The 17130-nt window shown below is 43.0% G+C and overlaps 1 protein-coding gene across 1 annotated transcript; it reads left to right on the top strand.

Annotated features, from left to right (window-relative positions):
- Positions 1 to 725: 725 nt before the first annotated feature.
- Positions 726 to 16722, top strand: erbb3a (erb-b2 receptor tyrosine kinase 3a). Its single transcript, XM_071519033.1, has 29 exons — positions 726 to 1089; positions 5773 to 5930; positions 6428 to 6614; positions 7193 to 7318; positions 7452 to 7517; positions 7624 to 7742; positions 7846 to 7987; positions 8211 to 8324; positions 8463 to 8580; positions 8750 to 8823; positions 8940 to 9030; positions 9244 to 9261; positions 9819 to 10036; positions 10126 to 10258; positions 10405 to 10498; positions 10768 to 10922; positions 11061 to 11117; positions 11874 to 12015; positions 12100 to 12219; positions 12355 to 12453; positions 12560 to 12745; positions 12878 to 13033; positions 13291 to 13366; positions 13504 to 13650; positions 13858 to 13955; positions 14118 to 14303; positions 14416 to 14484; positions 14818 to 15076; positions 15495 to 16722. Exons 1-29 carry the CDS (start codon positions 1002 to 1004, stop codon positions 16310 to 16312), a joined length of 4314 nt encoding a protein of 1437 aa, XP_071375134.1. The 5' UTR covers positions 726 to 1001; the 3' UTR covers positions 16313 to 16722.
- The last annotated feature ends 408 nt before the right edge of the window (positions 16723 to 17130 follow it).

Below are 17130 nucleotides of genomic sequence, written 5' to 3'. Positions count from 1 at the left end.
GATTGGGCTTGAATTTGTATTGATTTTTATTTAACCTAAAAGTCGCCCACATAAGGACAAGGTCAAAGATAACTGTTGAATCAAATAACCTTTAATCAACTTAACAGGAAAAACACTGTTTGCAGGCGCAGGTTCAACTCCGTCCCGTGGCCTCTGCTGCATGTCATCCCTTCTCTATCACGTCAGTCTCTGCCGCCCTGTCAATAAAGGCGACAATGCCCCAAAAATGCCCCCAAAAAACCCCAAAAGCATTAAAAAAACAACAAAAAACAAATGAAGCAAGGAAGTGGAGTGGCCATCAGGTCATGGACCTACCCTCGTTATATCAAGGTAAATCGCTAAAAGGGCACTTCGGTACACAAAAAGGGGTGGGGGTAATGGGTAATGATGTCTAAAATTCATGTTGTATCATATGGCTTTTTCCAAAGAACAAAAGCGCATGCTGACATTTCCCTGTTTAACCATATGACTCTCACGAGAAAAACAATGCGGGGACTGTCTTTCAAGGTTTCCAATTGAGCAAGCCGTGCTCTGTGTCGCTCTGCAGGGCCTTCCCAGATAAATCAGTGTCGGGAACTGTACAGGCTTTGCTTTACAATGGCAAGCCCAGTTGAAAAACAGACGCTCCTACGTCTGATTGGCTCCCAGCTCTGCTCCAATCAGTGACTGGTAGTGATTCTCCCCATACCGACTGGAGTGGAGTGCTGCTCAGTTGTAGGCTATGTGGAACTGAAAAACAGCTTTTCACTGTAGTGTGGACTCATTTAGTTTCCTTGAATGGAAGAGGAGAGGAAACTTAATAGAAGGAGGAAGATGGGACACTGTGTAGAATAAACGGGATTAATTTAACGACATTTGAATGGTCTAAATGGACTCTCTCAGACTGAGGCGAACGAAAAAGAGTTTGGACGAGAAAAGGAAGTACTTATCGTGCTGCTTATTATTGTGATTATTATTATTATCGTAATGCTTGTTTACACGTCACTAGCCTAACTGTTTGAATGAGGATGGCTGAACTCCGGAAGGTGCTGGTGCTGTGCGTCCTGCTGCCGTGGACTGCACACACCTGCTGCGCTCAGACACAAGAAGGTAGGTCCTCCCCCCTGCCCCCCCATCACCACACACACACACACACACACACACACACACACACACACTTAGAGCACCGTGTAGTCCTTAAAATCATCACTTTTGTTCTTTTTTCTGGCCAGCATCATGTCTGTTATAGCCCAAGTAAAACACACATGCCAGCACAATCCATTAACCGCCCTAGATTTGCTGTGTATGTTTGACAAATCACTCTGAGCACTGGACTTGGAGCTACTTACAAGTCACCCTGATGTAGAATAACACCTGTCCTACCTCAGTCAGCGCAGTCCCTAACCCCAGAGTCAAAACCAGTTCCATACATGTAAAACTCGTTTGCTGTGAGTCAGCTGCACCTCTCCCAGGATTGTGTGTGCTTGCTATGTTTGTCTCAATTGTCTGACTGTATCATATTTGTGGTTGGGTAGATCTGCCTTTCACTGTGTGCTGATAAACTCAATCCAAAAGTAAACCTTTTATATTTCTTTAAACCTTTCCCTTTTGTCAAATAGAAAATCTTGCCTGTAATGTGAATAAATCTGTGCAGTTTCCTCAATGTAATGACTTGTGTAAGCCAGAGAGAGGTGTTGTGATTTGAGTCACAGTGAAACTTGATGAACTTTGACTCTCTGCTGTTACCTGGCAGTAGGTAAATAAGGTGGTGCTCTGAGTTTGAGAAAAACAATGTCACCATTAGGTAATGTAGCTCAGGCAGCTGATGTGCAGGTGACAGAGAGTCTGGCACCAGTACAGGGACACCGTCTCGTAAAAAACCCACACTTAAAAACCATGGCCAGTTTCATCACACAAGAAGAACTATTTGATAGTTTAGATTATATTGATTCTGGAATGCAACTAATGCAGTATATGTTTTTATTAACACCATAACAATGTCTATACTAACACTACTGTTAACTCAGTGTGTCCTTTATTTACATTAAAGCAGAGAAACATGGATCCTTTGCATCCCACAAATGGATATACTCTGTGCACACTTTGTGATTAAAACACGAATTTGTTCAGTGTCACTTGTCTTGGTCCAGTGCGGCCGTATAGAATGATAAAAATGCTAAAATTCATAAAATTTTCAGATCTTTCAGAAGTGTTGCTTGATGTGAAAAAGGCTTATTGCTCATCATCCCTGATTTAGCGTTATAGTTACTGACTAGAAGGTTATTGTGCAGTAACCAGGCAGCAGTGAAATAGGTTGGTGTTGTTTTGATGCAGGGAAGTGGACCTATGGACCAATTTTGCTATGAACACATAAAGGTAATATATATATGGTTAACTGACATTTCATAAAAAACTAAGTGGTAATAGACTTTGGGCGTGTGGTGGGGACATTCAGTCTCTCCTCCTCTGTAAGACTCAAAAGCCAATTGGTTGTTTTGGATGTAAACATCTCTGTAGGATGAATATCTTTCTTTTTATAATACCCTTCTGCATCATCATCACCCTGCAATTAAACATTAGGGTGAGTAAATCCTCTTGATATATTTGTAGGTTCATAGAACACCCAAAATGTCTGTGGGGACACAAATTCACACGAACATGCCCACAATACAAATAAATAACAGGCGGTGAAATACAGCTGTGGTGCCAACTTCTTAGTGGAGATGACCAAAAACATGAGGAAGGAGGAGCAGGTTGGATTACCAAGGTGTTTTCTATTCCACAAATAGAACAATCATGACTAAACACACACAAGTGAAAAGCAACAAAAACACCTGTTGGTTTCATTTTTGGGAGAAGTTAGATGTATCAAATATCAGAGCTGGCATGTGCTCTCAGTTTGCATGGGCATGGCACTAGTACTAATTTGTTTTCCTTCCGTTCAAGAAAAAACAGTTTGTGCCTTTTCATAATTGATTCTGTGCTCATAGCTTTACAGGTGTGACTTCTGTTCGCACTAACCGATGCGTCAAAAATGTTGCCACTCCAGTTGCCAAAGCATGTAGCATGATGTTAAGCAACCTCTGAACCTTTCTGTGCTAGCCTTATTCAGTTCAGTAGAATTTGAGGAAACAGTCCTGCACAGGGAACAGGGAAACATCCTTGAATTAATTTGTACACAAACACCGGCCATGAACCAGTGAATGCACCATGAGAAGGAAATGGCACATGTGCTCAGGTGTCTGTCTTTGTGTTTGTCTGCGTGTGCGTGAGTGTGCGTGCACATGCTCTCTTGTGAGAAAGAGGTATGCAGTAATCTCTTGCCATCCTGTGCCAAGTTTCTGTTTACCTCAGTCGTCTCAACTGCTTTATTGAACATGTTTATCTCCTCCTCCCTCCATTCTTCTCTTTTTCCCACTCTTCTTTTTGAGTATTGAAACCTTGGTAACAGCTGAATGAAAATGACAGCTAAACCTGATCCTTGTTCACTTGCACTGTGTAGTGTTTTCTTCATGTGTTAGGTTACACTTTAATAGCGAGGACAATAAGAGTTCATGTATATGATAGAAATAAGGTTCAAGAGAACAGAGAGGGGCATGGAGTTATGATGAATGAAGTGATGTAATGGGTAGAAGGAGGACAGACACACTGCAGTAAAGAGTGGAGAGAAATAAAGAAAGTAAAGAATCAGTGAGAGAGAGGGATAGAGGCTTGGCCACACATCTTGATGTACTACAACAGACACTTGTTTTGCATGCTTTCAAAATAGGGCCATTGTCTCTGTGTGTGCGTGTGTGTGTGCACTCTAAACCCTCCACCCCATTCCTTTTTTCTCCATCATCCATCTGCCAACACTGAAAGTACCTCTTTGACAGAGAAAACCCACTCAGCCTATTGAGATTTTCAGCTTCCACGGCTGAAATTTGTGTATTGTCTTCATTGCTACCATAACACAAGTGTTTGTGTACCCAGTTTTGGAGACACTGCATGTTGTGTTCAACTGTTTGTTCCTCTGCATGTTTTCCTGTTTCTGTCATGTGGATTGTGCATGCGTTGCATGCATTCTCTACGTGGCACCCTGAATTTCCTTGAGCGTACGTGTGCAGGTGTTCAAGAGTATTTCCCAATAGGCAATTCCAATGGGGCAGAGTCAACAGCTAAATCCATCCACTGATAGCACTGAACCGCTCACAGCTTAACTAAGGTGGGGTAGATAAAAAAGGTTAACCTTTGAGCAAGTTATAGACTGACATCATTTCAATCAAATGGCAAAATGCTGCTGCAAGTGCACTGAACAATCTAACAGCAATTTGGAGATTGATTTATTTCCTCATAGCAACCCATTGCAATAACAACTGAACACTGGCATGGAGCAGATTGGGGACTCTAATGCTTAGGAATGTCCCTTGTTTCAGCAGGCACAGTTGGGTACGTTAGAAAGGGATCATGTCTGTGTCTATTCATATTGCTTGGTCTCGAGCCAGCTCCTGTCAATCTGACTTTCTCATAAACACAATAAAGTGACTTGTTATCTGGGCTTTATGGTGGTAGGGCATGTTCGTTGCACTGTTGTGACACACAATCACAGTCCTTTTACTCGCCTGCTGTGTCTTCACTGTGCTGTGAGGTTAATGAACATGACCCTTTTTACAACCTTGTTGTTGATCCTGTTGTTGTACTACACTCTATTTTGACTCAGACGCCTGTAGATGGAGTGTGTGTGTGTGTGTGTGTGTGTGTGTGTGTGTGTGTGTGTGTTTATGTATATGTATGTGTGTGGCCCACACGTTCCAGAAGTCCAACAGAATCAGAAATCAGCAAAAATATCTTGTGGGGACATTTTTGCCAGTGCAATGAGTTAAGATTTGGGTTAAGATTAGGCAGGTTGTGCTGATTGCAAAGATATTAGGATATTATTAAAATATGGGGACAGGGAAAGAGTGTAAGTGAAATGTCTAGAATAGCAAGTATAGATGCACCAACATGTATGTGTGTGCATGTGTGTTGACGTGTATTGATTCCTAGACAATATTCAGTTCGACAAGCCTCCCTTCCTCACTTGCTTCCTTCCTTCCATTTTCTCTCTCGCTCTCCTGTTCTCGCAGAGATTTGAATAGCAAAGCAGCCTCTTGGTTCCAGTGACACTGAATCACTGAACTCCCACAGTCTGTAAACAAGGCCTTGTATGTTTGTCTCAGATGAAGACATGCCCTGTATACAATCCTTAGCTTGTTTCACACTGTTACAGTACTTTCATTGATATTGTCTGAACAGAATAAAGTGGCTTGTAGTAACTGCCATAAAGTGGTCTTTATGAAGAGTGATGCTGTTCCCTCATAAATAATTTATTAGAATTTAGTATTTGTATTATATTTTTTGTTTAGTTGAGTGTTTATTTAACAGGAACCATGCACAGTTCAAAAATGGCACCGGACTTAGCAATAAGCTACCTTGCATCTGTAGTCCCTGTGCAGGAGTAACAATTATAAAACAAAACAGACTGTCAATACAATACAGTGTAGAAATTATGACACCATTGCGTGCTCATCACTGAATGTTTTGCTGTTTAATCTTCGTCTTGCTATCCCTACTTGTTCGCATTGTGCAAAGGAATAAATACTTAAATACTAATTGATAATACTATCTAATAGTAAATTAAACTATTTAAAATGATCTGTAAAATGCAGTAAAAGAAATGGAGAGTGAGAGAATGTGTGTTAAATCCATGTATCTAATCTAAAATATTGACTGACCGCTCATTAATAAAAACTGATTCCATTTCCTCTCTACTAGTGGTCGTATGTCCCGGCACCCAGAACGCTCTGAGCGTGACAGGCAATTCAGAGATGCAGTACAAGCTAATGAAGGAGATGTACACTGGCTGTGAGATTGTAATGGGCAACCTTGAGGTCACCATGATGGAGCACACAAGAGACTTCTCGTTCCTGAAGGTGAGGTTTTCAACACACGGAGGCGTCACAGTGACAGAGGGGACTGTGTGGTGGTAGTTACTGCTTCCACAGTACTGCATGTGTCACTGAGAAGAGCTGCTAAACAGTCTAGAGAAGGATACGGATCTGTGTATACAGTATCAACCTATATGAGAGTCCCAGCTGCCAGAAACAACCCCACATCTGAGGCCACAGACTTCCTTGTAACTCGCAGAGAAACAAAAAACAAGCTTTTTATCACTGTCTGCAGTGGATGATGTCACTGTCTCGTTTGCACAGTGAGCTCCTTTTCCTAACCCTAACCCTTCCTCTCCATTACACACTGTAGTACAGTCACAGTGACTAACAACACAACCAAAAGACACCTCTGTTGTCAGGTTGTAACATGAATAACAAAAGCAGTCAGTAAGGTTACACTTACAACAAATTTGAATTACCTGCGTTTTACATTTCCTTATTTTCCCTCTCTCATAATTTGTCTTTTTTGCCTGCTCCAGTCTATCAGGGAGGTGACAGGTTATATCCTAATCGCCATCAACCAGTTCAGCCGTCTGCCGCTGGACCACCTGCGTGTCATCAGAGGCACCACGTTGTATGAGAACCACTTCGCCTTGGCTGTGATGGTCAACTATCAGAAGGACGGGCCGCAAGGACTGCAGGAACTGGGACTTACACATCTTGCAGGTACACACACACGCACACGCACTCACACACACAGACTTGACAGAGATGTGAAATGATGATGAAATGTTTTCTGAAGTGACGTACGCACTGTAGTTTTTAGTGCAGCTACATAATCAGTGAGTCATTTCTTTTGTACCATCAGAGTGAAAAGGTTGAGTGTGAATGTGTGTGTGTGTGTGTGTGTGTGTGTGTGTGTGTGTGTGTGTGTGTGTGTGTGAGAGAGAGCGAGGCTGGACAGGAGTACATGAGTGGCAGGTTGGATGTTACAGTTGGTTACTGTTGGAGCTCCCACACCCACGTACTGTAGTGCAGCCACACCCTCAGAGTCCTGGCCGTCAATGGCAGCGCTGTGTGTGTCATCTGTAGACTTAATGATGGGAAGTCCCTGGGATGCCTCATGTGACTCTGTCTGTGCTTAACTGTCAGTGTAACATGAGCTGCAGCACTTTATACTGTGTTTGCATGTACTGTAGTAAACACATGCCAAATGCCAGAGATTGATACGGTGAGTCATCGGCCTGTGCTGGCTTGTTTTGGTAATTGTCCTCACCATTAACATATATGTGTGTCATCTACAGAGATACTGGAGGGAGGAGTCTGCATCATCCACAATAAGTTCCTGAGCTATGCCCCTCAGGTGTACTGGCTGGACATTGTGAAGGATGGAACAGCCCAGATTAATATCACAGACAACGGGCCTCTAGGTGAGTGGGAAGGATGCTAAGACAAAGACAAATCATTTCTGTATCAGTCACTCGCTGTGGTTTTGTATGTTAATGAATAAACGTGAAAATGCATCAACTGACTATGACAGGTTTTTTAAACATTATATCTCAGAGCCTTGTGACGAAGCGTGCGGGGACGTTCAGTGTTGGGGGCCAGGGAATGACACGTGCCAGATCTGTGAGTCCTATCACCACCTCTCTTCGTAAACTCATAGCTGACACACGTCTATAACAGATCAATCAATCAACATAGTCTTGACTCTCTCCCCCTCTCTCTCTTTCAGTGACCAAGACTGTGTGCGCCGCTCAGTGTAATGGCCGTTGCTTTGGTAGAAGCCCGAGTGAGTGTTGTCACATAGAGTGTGCCGGGGGCTGCAATGGACCCCTGGATACAGACTGCTTTGTGAGTTTGCAGCTTAAACCATACACATAAACACACAAACAGACAAAACAAATCTATGGGTATAAGCTGTGTTGTTTACTGGACCACGTATGACTTTTTGCAGGCCTGCAGGAATTTCAACAACTCAGGTTCTTGCGTGCCTCAGTGTCCCCAGACCCTGATCTACAACAAGCACACGTTCAAACTGGAGCCCAACCCCAATGCCAAATACCAGTATGGCTCTATCTGTGTGGCCCAGTGTCCCAGTGAGTCCCCACATAGCTGGCCTTACCCACCAATTCACACAGGGTCACACATTACGTAGCGTCTGTAATTGTATTTGAAACATTTCAAATATCTCTGCTGTAAAATTATAGCACTATGGAGATTTATCGTGAAATGCTATCTGTATCCTAACCTGCTCATGTTAACTAATGATTTAACACATTTAAAGCCAACTAATCATGCTATTTTTTGTTTCTTTTGCAGCAAACTTTGTGGTGCATGGCAGCTCATGTGTGAGCAGCTGCCCCTCTGATAAGATGGAGGTGGAGAGAAAAGGAGTGAAAAGATGCGAGCCCTGTGGAGGCCTCTGCCCAAAAGGTGCTTAAAAGAATTCAATAACTAGTTCGCTAGTCATTTACTGCAATTGGCGCTTGCAACTAAGATATAACCTAACCCTCTCCCACTCGGGCCAACCCTCTCTCTTCTCTCCCCTCTACGTCTCTCTCCTCCTCTCAGCTTGCAAAGGAACAGGAACTCCCACCAGACAGACTGTTGATGCCAGCAACATCGACAGCTTCATTAACTGCACTAAGATCCAGGGCAGTCTTCACTTTCTGGTGACTGGGATCCAAGGGTGAGCAACACTCTTTCTTATCATAGCTGACATGAGATTTTTCTTTATAGGCTTATCAGTATATTTGCATAAACAATATATTTAGAGTTCATAGGCATGTCCTTTACTCCTCTGTGCCTTATGAATGCTTTTTGTAAGTGACTCTTACTTTTTTTTCATTTTCACAAAGTGATGATTACAACCACATCCCAGCCCTCGATCCAGAGAAACTGAACATCTTCAGAACTGTGCGAGAGATTACAGGTACATGTGGGTTTTTATGTGGATTTGTAAACCGTTAGTTGGATTTTTATATTACATCAGAATAAAGTGCTTGCAGTCTGGTTACTGCTTTTGAAACATGATGTCTCTGGTTGCAGATATTCTCAGTATCCAGTCATGGCCTGAAAGCATGTCTGACCTGTCAGTCTTCTCCAACCTCCAAACAATTCAAGGCAGAACGCTTTACAGGTGAACAGTTTTTGGTGTTTTTTCTTTGTTCTAACATATTTTCTCTTGAATGTGTTCACTAAACTCATGTTGCCATTGCTGTTTAACTGCATTGTAGACTAGACCATCACCTGCATGTATCTCATTGTCTTTTTGTGTCTCCCCATTCCCCTCTCATACCCTTCCCCTTGTCACATGGCCTTGTTCTTTCTTTTTCATTTTTACCCCATTTAGAGGAGTGAGCTCTAGACGGTAAAGTAAAATATTTTACATGCCTGCCTTTCCCTGCCTCTTGATGTCTGATAGATTTTGCACATCAGTTTTGCTGACATATTTTCATTGCTTTCTATAAAATGCATGCTAGTATTGTGACAGAGCACATTAAATGGTGTAGTTTAGTGATTGTGCTGGTGGTGGGCGGCATACTTTACAATCACATGATTTCACATAGTGTTCACATGGTTTTCTTGCATGTTCCTTATGATAATATGGTAGGTATTTATGGCTGTGAAAGATTGGGATCTGAGTAAACACAGGGATAGCTGGCTATATTTTGAACACAATCACAACAATGGGTACAATTTATTAATTACACAAGAATAACATTTTCTTATCTAACTAAAGTTACTCAGGGCGTCCTGGTGTCTCAGTGGTCTAAGGCGCGTACCATGTAAACGCAACGTCCTGGGTTCAAATCATCTCCCTCGCTCTCCCAATCATTCCTGTCTTTACTTTGTCGAATAAAGGCAAAAATAATAAATAATATATAAAAAAAACACACTAAAGTCACTCACTATCTCTGGTTTCAGGGGCTACTCTCTGCTGGTGATGAAGATTCCCTCTTTGACCTCCCTGGGGTTACACTCGCTGCGAAGAATCAATGATGGTGGTGTCTACATCACAGGAAACAAGAAGCTGTGCTACCACGACACTGTCAACTGGACACGCATTTTCAGCAGCAGCTCCCGCCCTCAGCGACGCCAGAAGCACATCGACGTCAAGGACAACCGACAACAGAGTCGATGTGGTGAGACGGGTTGGGGGTCATTCTTGATCAGCTCCCCTGTCGGTGCTAATGTTGATGACCCTGTAACTTTCATGTTGTTGTGTCTGTAGTTGCAGAGGGCCATGTGTGTGACCCCCAGTGCTCGTCTGATGGGTGTTGGGGTCCCGGGCCAAACCAGTGTCTGTCCTGTAAGAATTACAGCAGAGGAGGAACTTGTGTCCCACAGTGCATGTTCCTAACTGGGTCAGTCTTTGCAAAAAATAACAATAATAATCCTGTATGTCTTATATGGGTTATGTTTGCTGTGCCTTGGCTGTCCCCTGTGTTTCAATGTTATCTTCAGTTTGTTGAAAGATTTTGAAAGTGGATTTCTTTTTGTCTGTATGCAGTGAGAGGCGTGAGTTTGCCACTCTGAAAGGCGAGTGTATGCCCTGCCACTCTGAGTGTGAAGTCCAGGAGGGACAAAAAACCTGCACTGGCCCGGTATGTTCTTCTCCGTCCAGTGGCTAACTGACGTCAGACGATCAGGTTGAATAACAATTCCATTTTAATATGCGCAAACAAATCAAGTTCTTCAAGCTCAAGGATCATGTCATCACACCTTTTGGTGTATCACTGCCACCTAGTGGCACTGTGTTAAACATCACAGACTTCAGGCGTATGATCAAGAGATAATCTATCTGTTCCTGTTGCCACATTTCTGTCTGCTTCTCTTTTGTCTGCCTGCTGAACCTGCCCTTCCTTCTCTCCAGGGAGCAGATGAGTGTGTGGTGTGTGCCTCTCTCAGGGATGGTCCGCACTGTGTCTCCTCGTGTCCTGAGGGTGTGATGGGAGGGGAGGGAGTTATCTTTAAATACTCCAACAAACAACGCCGCTGTGAACCATGCCACATCAACTGTACCCAGGGGTAAGGAATGAGGAGAGGTTTGTGTATGTGTGTGTGTGTGTGTGTGTGTGTGTGTGTGTGTGTGTGTGCGCGTGTGCGTGTGCGTGTGTCATTGTGCGCGCGTTTTACATTTTCCTCCTTTCTGTATTCTGTGTTCAGGTGCTTAGGCCCAGGAATTGGGGACTGTCTGGAGTCTTCCAGAGAGTACATCTCTGGGTAAGTGTCTCCCTCACACTAAGATATTTTAACACTAATACACACACTACACTTAACATAATAAGGGTAGACATCTCATGCTTAATTAATGCATAACTAATGCATGACTCATCATGATTTAATGCATGAATTAATGCATGATCATGTATCATGAACTCCTGTGGCTCAACATTAATTAATGATGAAGTCATTATTAGTTCATATGTTTACACTTAATGGATCATCAGTTTATGAACCTTAACTCACAGTTAAGTCATACATTAATTAACATGTCATCAAATTAGCTGCAAACCAGTTAGGTGAACCAAAACTGCTCAGACCAGTGCATTTGATCAGCCTCTCCAAAAGTACAAAAGTATGAAGCCAGACTGTATCAGACAGTCAGCTGTCTGCTCCGATCTGCTATATATTGCTGCTTGACCCAAACTCTTTGCATTTGGTCTTTTTTATGCATTCACCTTTGTATTTACTAGCTGGCAAAACCCAAATGCATAAAATAGGCATGACAACCCAGTGTAAGCAGGAATGTTTGTTGGAAAAATTGGTGGGGGGATAAACCAAAAACATCCAGTAAGCAGCAGTTCTGTGGGCAGTAACCACCTTGTTAATAAGAGGTCAAAGGAGAATGGCTAGACACCCTTTCAGTAAAAATAATAGAAGAAAAAGTGTAAAGAGAGAATTTCATATATGCATTTAGATACAGTATAAATGATGCTGATAATATGACATCTCCTCTTCATTTTCATTTCTGTCCAGCCAAACAACCACAGCCATTGTACTGGGAGTGATTGCAGTTCTATTTGTGGCATTCTCCGGTTTTGTACTGAGTGTGCTGTACCGCCGAGGTCTTGCCATCCGTCGCAAACGAGCTATGAGGAGATACATGGAGAGCGGAGAAGTCAGTCACAATCTGTAGTTTGAGTTTCATTATACTGTTATGCTTAAATGGGGTTTGTGTTAAATATGCTCTGTGTGCCAATAGAGTTTTGAGCCACTGGATCCTGGAGAGAAAGGGGCCAAAGTTCACACTCGGATCCTGAAGCCCACGGAGCTGCGTAAGATCAAGCTGCTGGGTAACGGAGTGTTTGGATCTGTCCATAAGGTAGTGACATTATCAACAGTGACCTATATAATGCTCCTCTAGCGTGACTGTTATTAATTTATTTGAACTGTTTTTATTTGGATTTTATTAATTTAACCAATGATTAACATGTCTCTCTGTTTCTCCACCTCACAGGGCATTTGGATTCCTGAAGGAGACACAGTGAAGCTTCCCGTGGCCATAAAGACGATTCATGATCGCACCGGGCGGCAGACCTTCCATGAGATTACAGATGTGAGACAACATGATTCAAAACCTGACTTCTCTCACTGAACATTTATTTGTCATTTTTCTTCTTTTATTTGTTAAACCCTAATGATTTAACTCATGCTTACTGCAGCACATGTTGGCGATGGGAAGCCTGGACCATGCTAATGTTGTCAGGACCTTAGGTATCTGTCCGGGTGCCAGCCTGCAGCTCGTCACCCAGCTCAGCAGCCAGGGCTCCCTGCTGGAGCACATCAGGCACTGCAGGAACAAGCTCAGCCCTCAGAGGCTGCTCAACTGGTGTGTGCAAATCGCAAAGGTAAAATACCTCTAGCTTACTTTTTTTTCTGTGTGTGCATTATTTATTTATTTTTTTACGTATATGCATGTTGTTTGTGCTATTCAAGGTAACAACTCAACTCTTAAATGCATACCTCTACTTTCCTGTCAGGGTATGTATTATCTGGAGGAGCATAGAATGGTCCATAGGAACCTGGCTGCCAGAAATGTGCTCCTGAAGAATAATTTCACCGCCCAGATCTCAGACTACGGCATTGCGGACCTGCTTTACCCTGATGAAAAGAAGTACTTTTACAATGAGGTCAAGGTCCGTAGTCCTCCGAAAAAGATACGGTTTAACCTGGTAGACAAATGGCCATTCATTAAAGGATCAAAGTTCATTAACAGAGGCTTTGTCGAAAATACCTCAATGCTATGTAGTTCTGGTTTAAAGCCTTGCACTATGAGGCATTGCTCTTATCCTCTTTTTATCTCTATTGTCTTGCGTTCATTGACCACTTATTCCACCTGTTCAATGAATGTAATCAAGAGAAATACTTAATTTACTGTATGTTGTTATTTTAGACACCAATCAAATGGATGGCCTTGGAGAGCATCTTGTTTCGCAGATACACACATCAGAGCGATGTCTGGAGCTATGGTGAGTTTCGCTGCTTAATCACCTAAATGTCCCACTTACAATTAATATTAAGTGTCCATAGGAAACAGTAGCCTTGTGGACCTTTGAGCCACCATTACTGCTGTTTCAACCCAAATATATCTATCACCTTCATTTAGGTGTGACAATATGGGAGATGATGTCTTATGGGGCGGAGCCGTACGCAATGATGCGGCCACAGGAAGTTCCTGATCTGCTGGAAAAGGGCGAGCGTCTGTCCCAGCCTCAAATTTGCACTATAGACGTTTACATGGTCATGGTCAAGTGTGAGTACCTCTCCACTCTCTCTCATTTACATCTGTTCTGAACTACAGTATAGCAGCACCAAGACTACATTGCCACATGCCACATCCTTTTTCATATTGAATTACATATTGGTTAGTTTCTGACACTCTTTATTTTTTATTGGTTTCAACAACTCCATGGCACTGAGTGTGTAGCAAATTATGACTCTTCATTTCCTTCATTTCCAGGTTGGATGATTGATGAGAATGTCCGTCCAACCTTTAAGGAGCTGGCTAATGAATTTACCAGAATGGCCAGAGACCCGCCTCGTTATCTTGTGATCAAAGTAAGACAGGCCCTGTTAGTGTCACTAGCCACTGCATATGACACTGCACATGTACTTTAGTTTATTTTTTATTGTGAAAGGCTAAGCTCTGCTTATCGCAGGGCTTCAGTAAAAGGGTACAAGCAAATGGTCATTTATGGATTTTGTACTTTTGTCCACCAGGAGGACTGCAGCCAACAAGACTCGGCCCCAGATGAACTTGCCCAGCGGAGTGTAGACCTGGATGAGCTAAATGTCGAGCTGGAGGACCAGGAGCAAGAGGGGCTGGGCGTTGGCATGACCACAACCCCCCTCTACCTGTCTCAGTCGAGGAGCCTCTCTCGTCTCTCCAGGATGGACAGTCACAGAGTAGGGGGCCCCACTTGTCACAGATTTTATAGATAGTTGGTTAAGTGGTACTTGAAAGGACTGTTTTGTCCAATTCTATGTCTATATCTCACTCTGCTCTTTTCTTGTAAAGGTCGTTCTGACACCATCAAACCTGGCTGGATACCTGCCTATGACCCCCGGTGTTGACACCGCAGGACAGGTAGACATCAAGACTATTGTGGGATTTTAGATGGGGGCGGAAAAGGGGAGCCACAGTAAATCTCAGTATCTCAATAGGATTCAGGTGTAATTGGTTTACACATTAATTAATTAATTAATAATGTAGAGGACATATATGATGATTTTGCCCACATGCTATATAATTCAATGTTTCCAACTGACAATTGTTGTCGATAGCACATTAAGCAGATTAAAAAAAGGCATCAAAAAGGCATATTCACAAAATCTATGTGAATATCAACCCCTATCTTACTGCACATCCCTATGGTTATCATTTTACGAACACAGTGCTGTTTGTGTTTCCTTGGCATAGGTTATGTGGCAGTCGCGCTCTCGACTAAACTCAGCCCGGACTGTGTCTGAGAGCTCCGAGGGGTGCGGCACAGTAGTGGAACTGGAGATGAGTGAGGACTTCTCGCTGGCAGGGAGCCTGAAGAGGAAACGCCATCGTGAGGACAGCGCTTACATGTCCCAGAGGGACAGCATGTCTGGAGAGACAGAGACTCCCTCCCCAGACATGGAGGAGGAGGACCAGAATGGATATGTGCTCCCTGGAGAGAGCCCAGAAAGAGGTGAGACCATGACTCACATACATCGTACATTTTTCTAACAGACCTTTAAAGTCAGAAACTTATTTGAATGACATTGTCAATCTGCCTGATGTTAACCAGAATCTTTCCTGGAAACATTGGAAAATAGTCTTGGAAGCCTGACTTAAATCTGCTGTGTCACTGTTAATGTCCGTTAATGGAATGACTACAAACTGCCACTGTTTTGTTTTACACTGTTTTAACTTTACTTACTTCCTAACCAATAAGTCATATTGAGCATAGAGTGGAATTCCATTGGCACAACAAGAGATCAGAGCCTTACTAGACCAACAGCTATTTGCCAAATGTTTCTTGTTTGCTCTAACTCTAAACTATCAGTCTGCGCCCAGTTCAAAATATTATCCCTAATCACTCTATCCAACTTTCAATTGTTTTTCAGACACCCTACTGTCCCCCTCTCGAGCCACTGGGTCTCATGACAGGATGCGCAGGACTCATTCATCAGGACTCTTGGATGACCCAGATGATGAAGAATACGAGTATATGAACAAACAGATATGCGTACCATCTCTCTCACCCAAGTGTAACAGCCATCGCAAAGATAACACCCACCGGCTGAAGAAACAAATGCCGTCTCTGCCGGCGCAACCAACAGTATGCTCAGGTGACATCATACCATCTGTAGAGACCAAGGGAGGTCCCATCAGGAATGAGGACAGCGGTACAAACCACAACTCAGACTCAGAGCGCCGGGTATCTCAGGAAGTTGAATATGAATACATGGACATCAGGGGCTTTGAAAAAGAGGAAAATAGTCCTCCAACACATGAACCCCCTCTTCCAGCATCAACAAGGGTTGGAGGAGTTATGGAGGACGAGGAGGATGAGGATGAGGATGAATATATGGAGGACAATAACTATCAGTACACAAACAGACAGCCAAAGCTGCGGCAAGCTCTTCGAGACAGGAAGGAGCTGAAGGTACAGGGAAGGGATGAGGACGAGGCGTATGAGTATGAGGAGATGGACTCCCTCGCCGCCGCGGGGCCTGGGGATGCTGTGGTGTACCAGAATATGAAAGGGGAAGCGGAGGGTGCAGCGGGGGGCTTGGAGGCACCGCAATCCGGGTTTGACCCCTATGTCAAAGTGCGAGCTGGAGTCGGAGTCGGGGAGCCTGCTGGTGGAGACAGATCTTTTGACAATCCAGATTACTGGCACAGCAGGATGTTGCTGAAGCCCAAGGCAGTGCGTACTTAAAGAACATTTTCTACCACACATGGAAGAATGGAGCTGCACCTGTAGCCATTTTCTTCCCTATGTATTCATGAAGGACCTGGAAGGGGGAATGCAATCAAAGCCATCCTAATAATGTAGCCTATAACACAAGTTAAAAAAAAATATCATGTGACGTTTTCACAATTTTATTGTCTGTTACAGGTTGACATTATGCAATGCATTTAGACAAGATTTTGGGTATTTCCAGTAATAAGTGTGAAAGTAAGTGTTGGAAACACTAATCGAAATGGCCAGATTACAAGCTTTATTTTTGTGTTTACTTTTTGAAATGAACAAAACATGTTTTTATAACAACTGCATTTTCTTTTGAGTTTGGACTTCCATGTTTTGAGACCTCTTTTAATGATGATATATCAAATATGTTTTCTACACAATAAAATGTGTTTTGAATATTTTGAAGCAGACACTTTTTATTTTAGCTGCCCCGCAACATGGCCTATGCAATGTGTGAAATGTAAAAGTCCCCACAATGATTAGGTGTAAAGTTGCTGGTTTTCTATGCTCAGAAAGTAAAAAAAGATTATGACAATTTATTTAAAATGACCACTCTTGCTTAAAAATGTATCGATATAGTCATACTGGGGCTACAAAGGGTGCAGCCATGCATGCTTCAAGTGGCCCATATGGACAGGTTAGACTCCTCATGTAGGCCTTGGCTGTTTCTTCCAAATATTCTGCCAGTCCTCAAGCCTTTTGCACCACAGTGGGTTTTCAGATATGGATCAGGTTTGGCTGTTATTCTGGTTGGATCACTAACTGATGTTGAAACCATAATTGCA

This window comes from Centroberyx affinis, unplaced genomic scaffold (genome assembly GCF_046629955.1).
Source record: "Centroberyx affinis isolate AG114_WGS23_722 - 3 ecotype Tasmania unplaced genomic scaffold, CSIRO-AGI_Caff_v1 ptg000649l_1, whole genome shotgun sequence".
NCBI lineage: Eukaryota > Metazoa > Chordata > Actinopteri > Beryciformes > Berycidae > Centroberyx > Centroberyx affinis.
The sequence above is the reverse complement of the archived record's forward strand: the minus strand, read 5'-3'. Positions and strand labels throughout refer to the sequence as shown.

What these genes read in the sequence shown, in the direction of transcription:
- erbb3a (XM_071519033.1), top strand. Translation starts at nt 1,002, where the DNA reads ATGAGGATGGCTGAACTCCGGAAGGTGCTGGTGCTGTGCGTCCTGCTG. An exon ending in CTGGTGACTGGGATCCAAGG is followed by an intron (nt 8,581 to 8,749) that starts GTGAGCAACACT and finishes ATTTTCACAAAG; the next exon opens with TGATGATTACAACCACATCC. An exon ending in CCAGGATGGACAGTCACAGA is followed by an intron (nt 14,304 to 14,415) that starts GTAGGGGGCCCC and finishes TTTCTTGTAAAG; the next exon opens with GTCGTTCTGACACCATCAAA.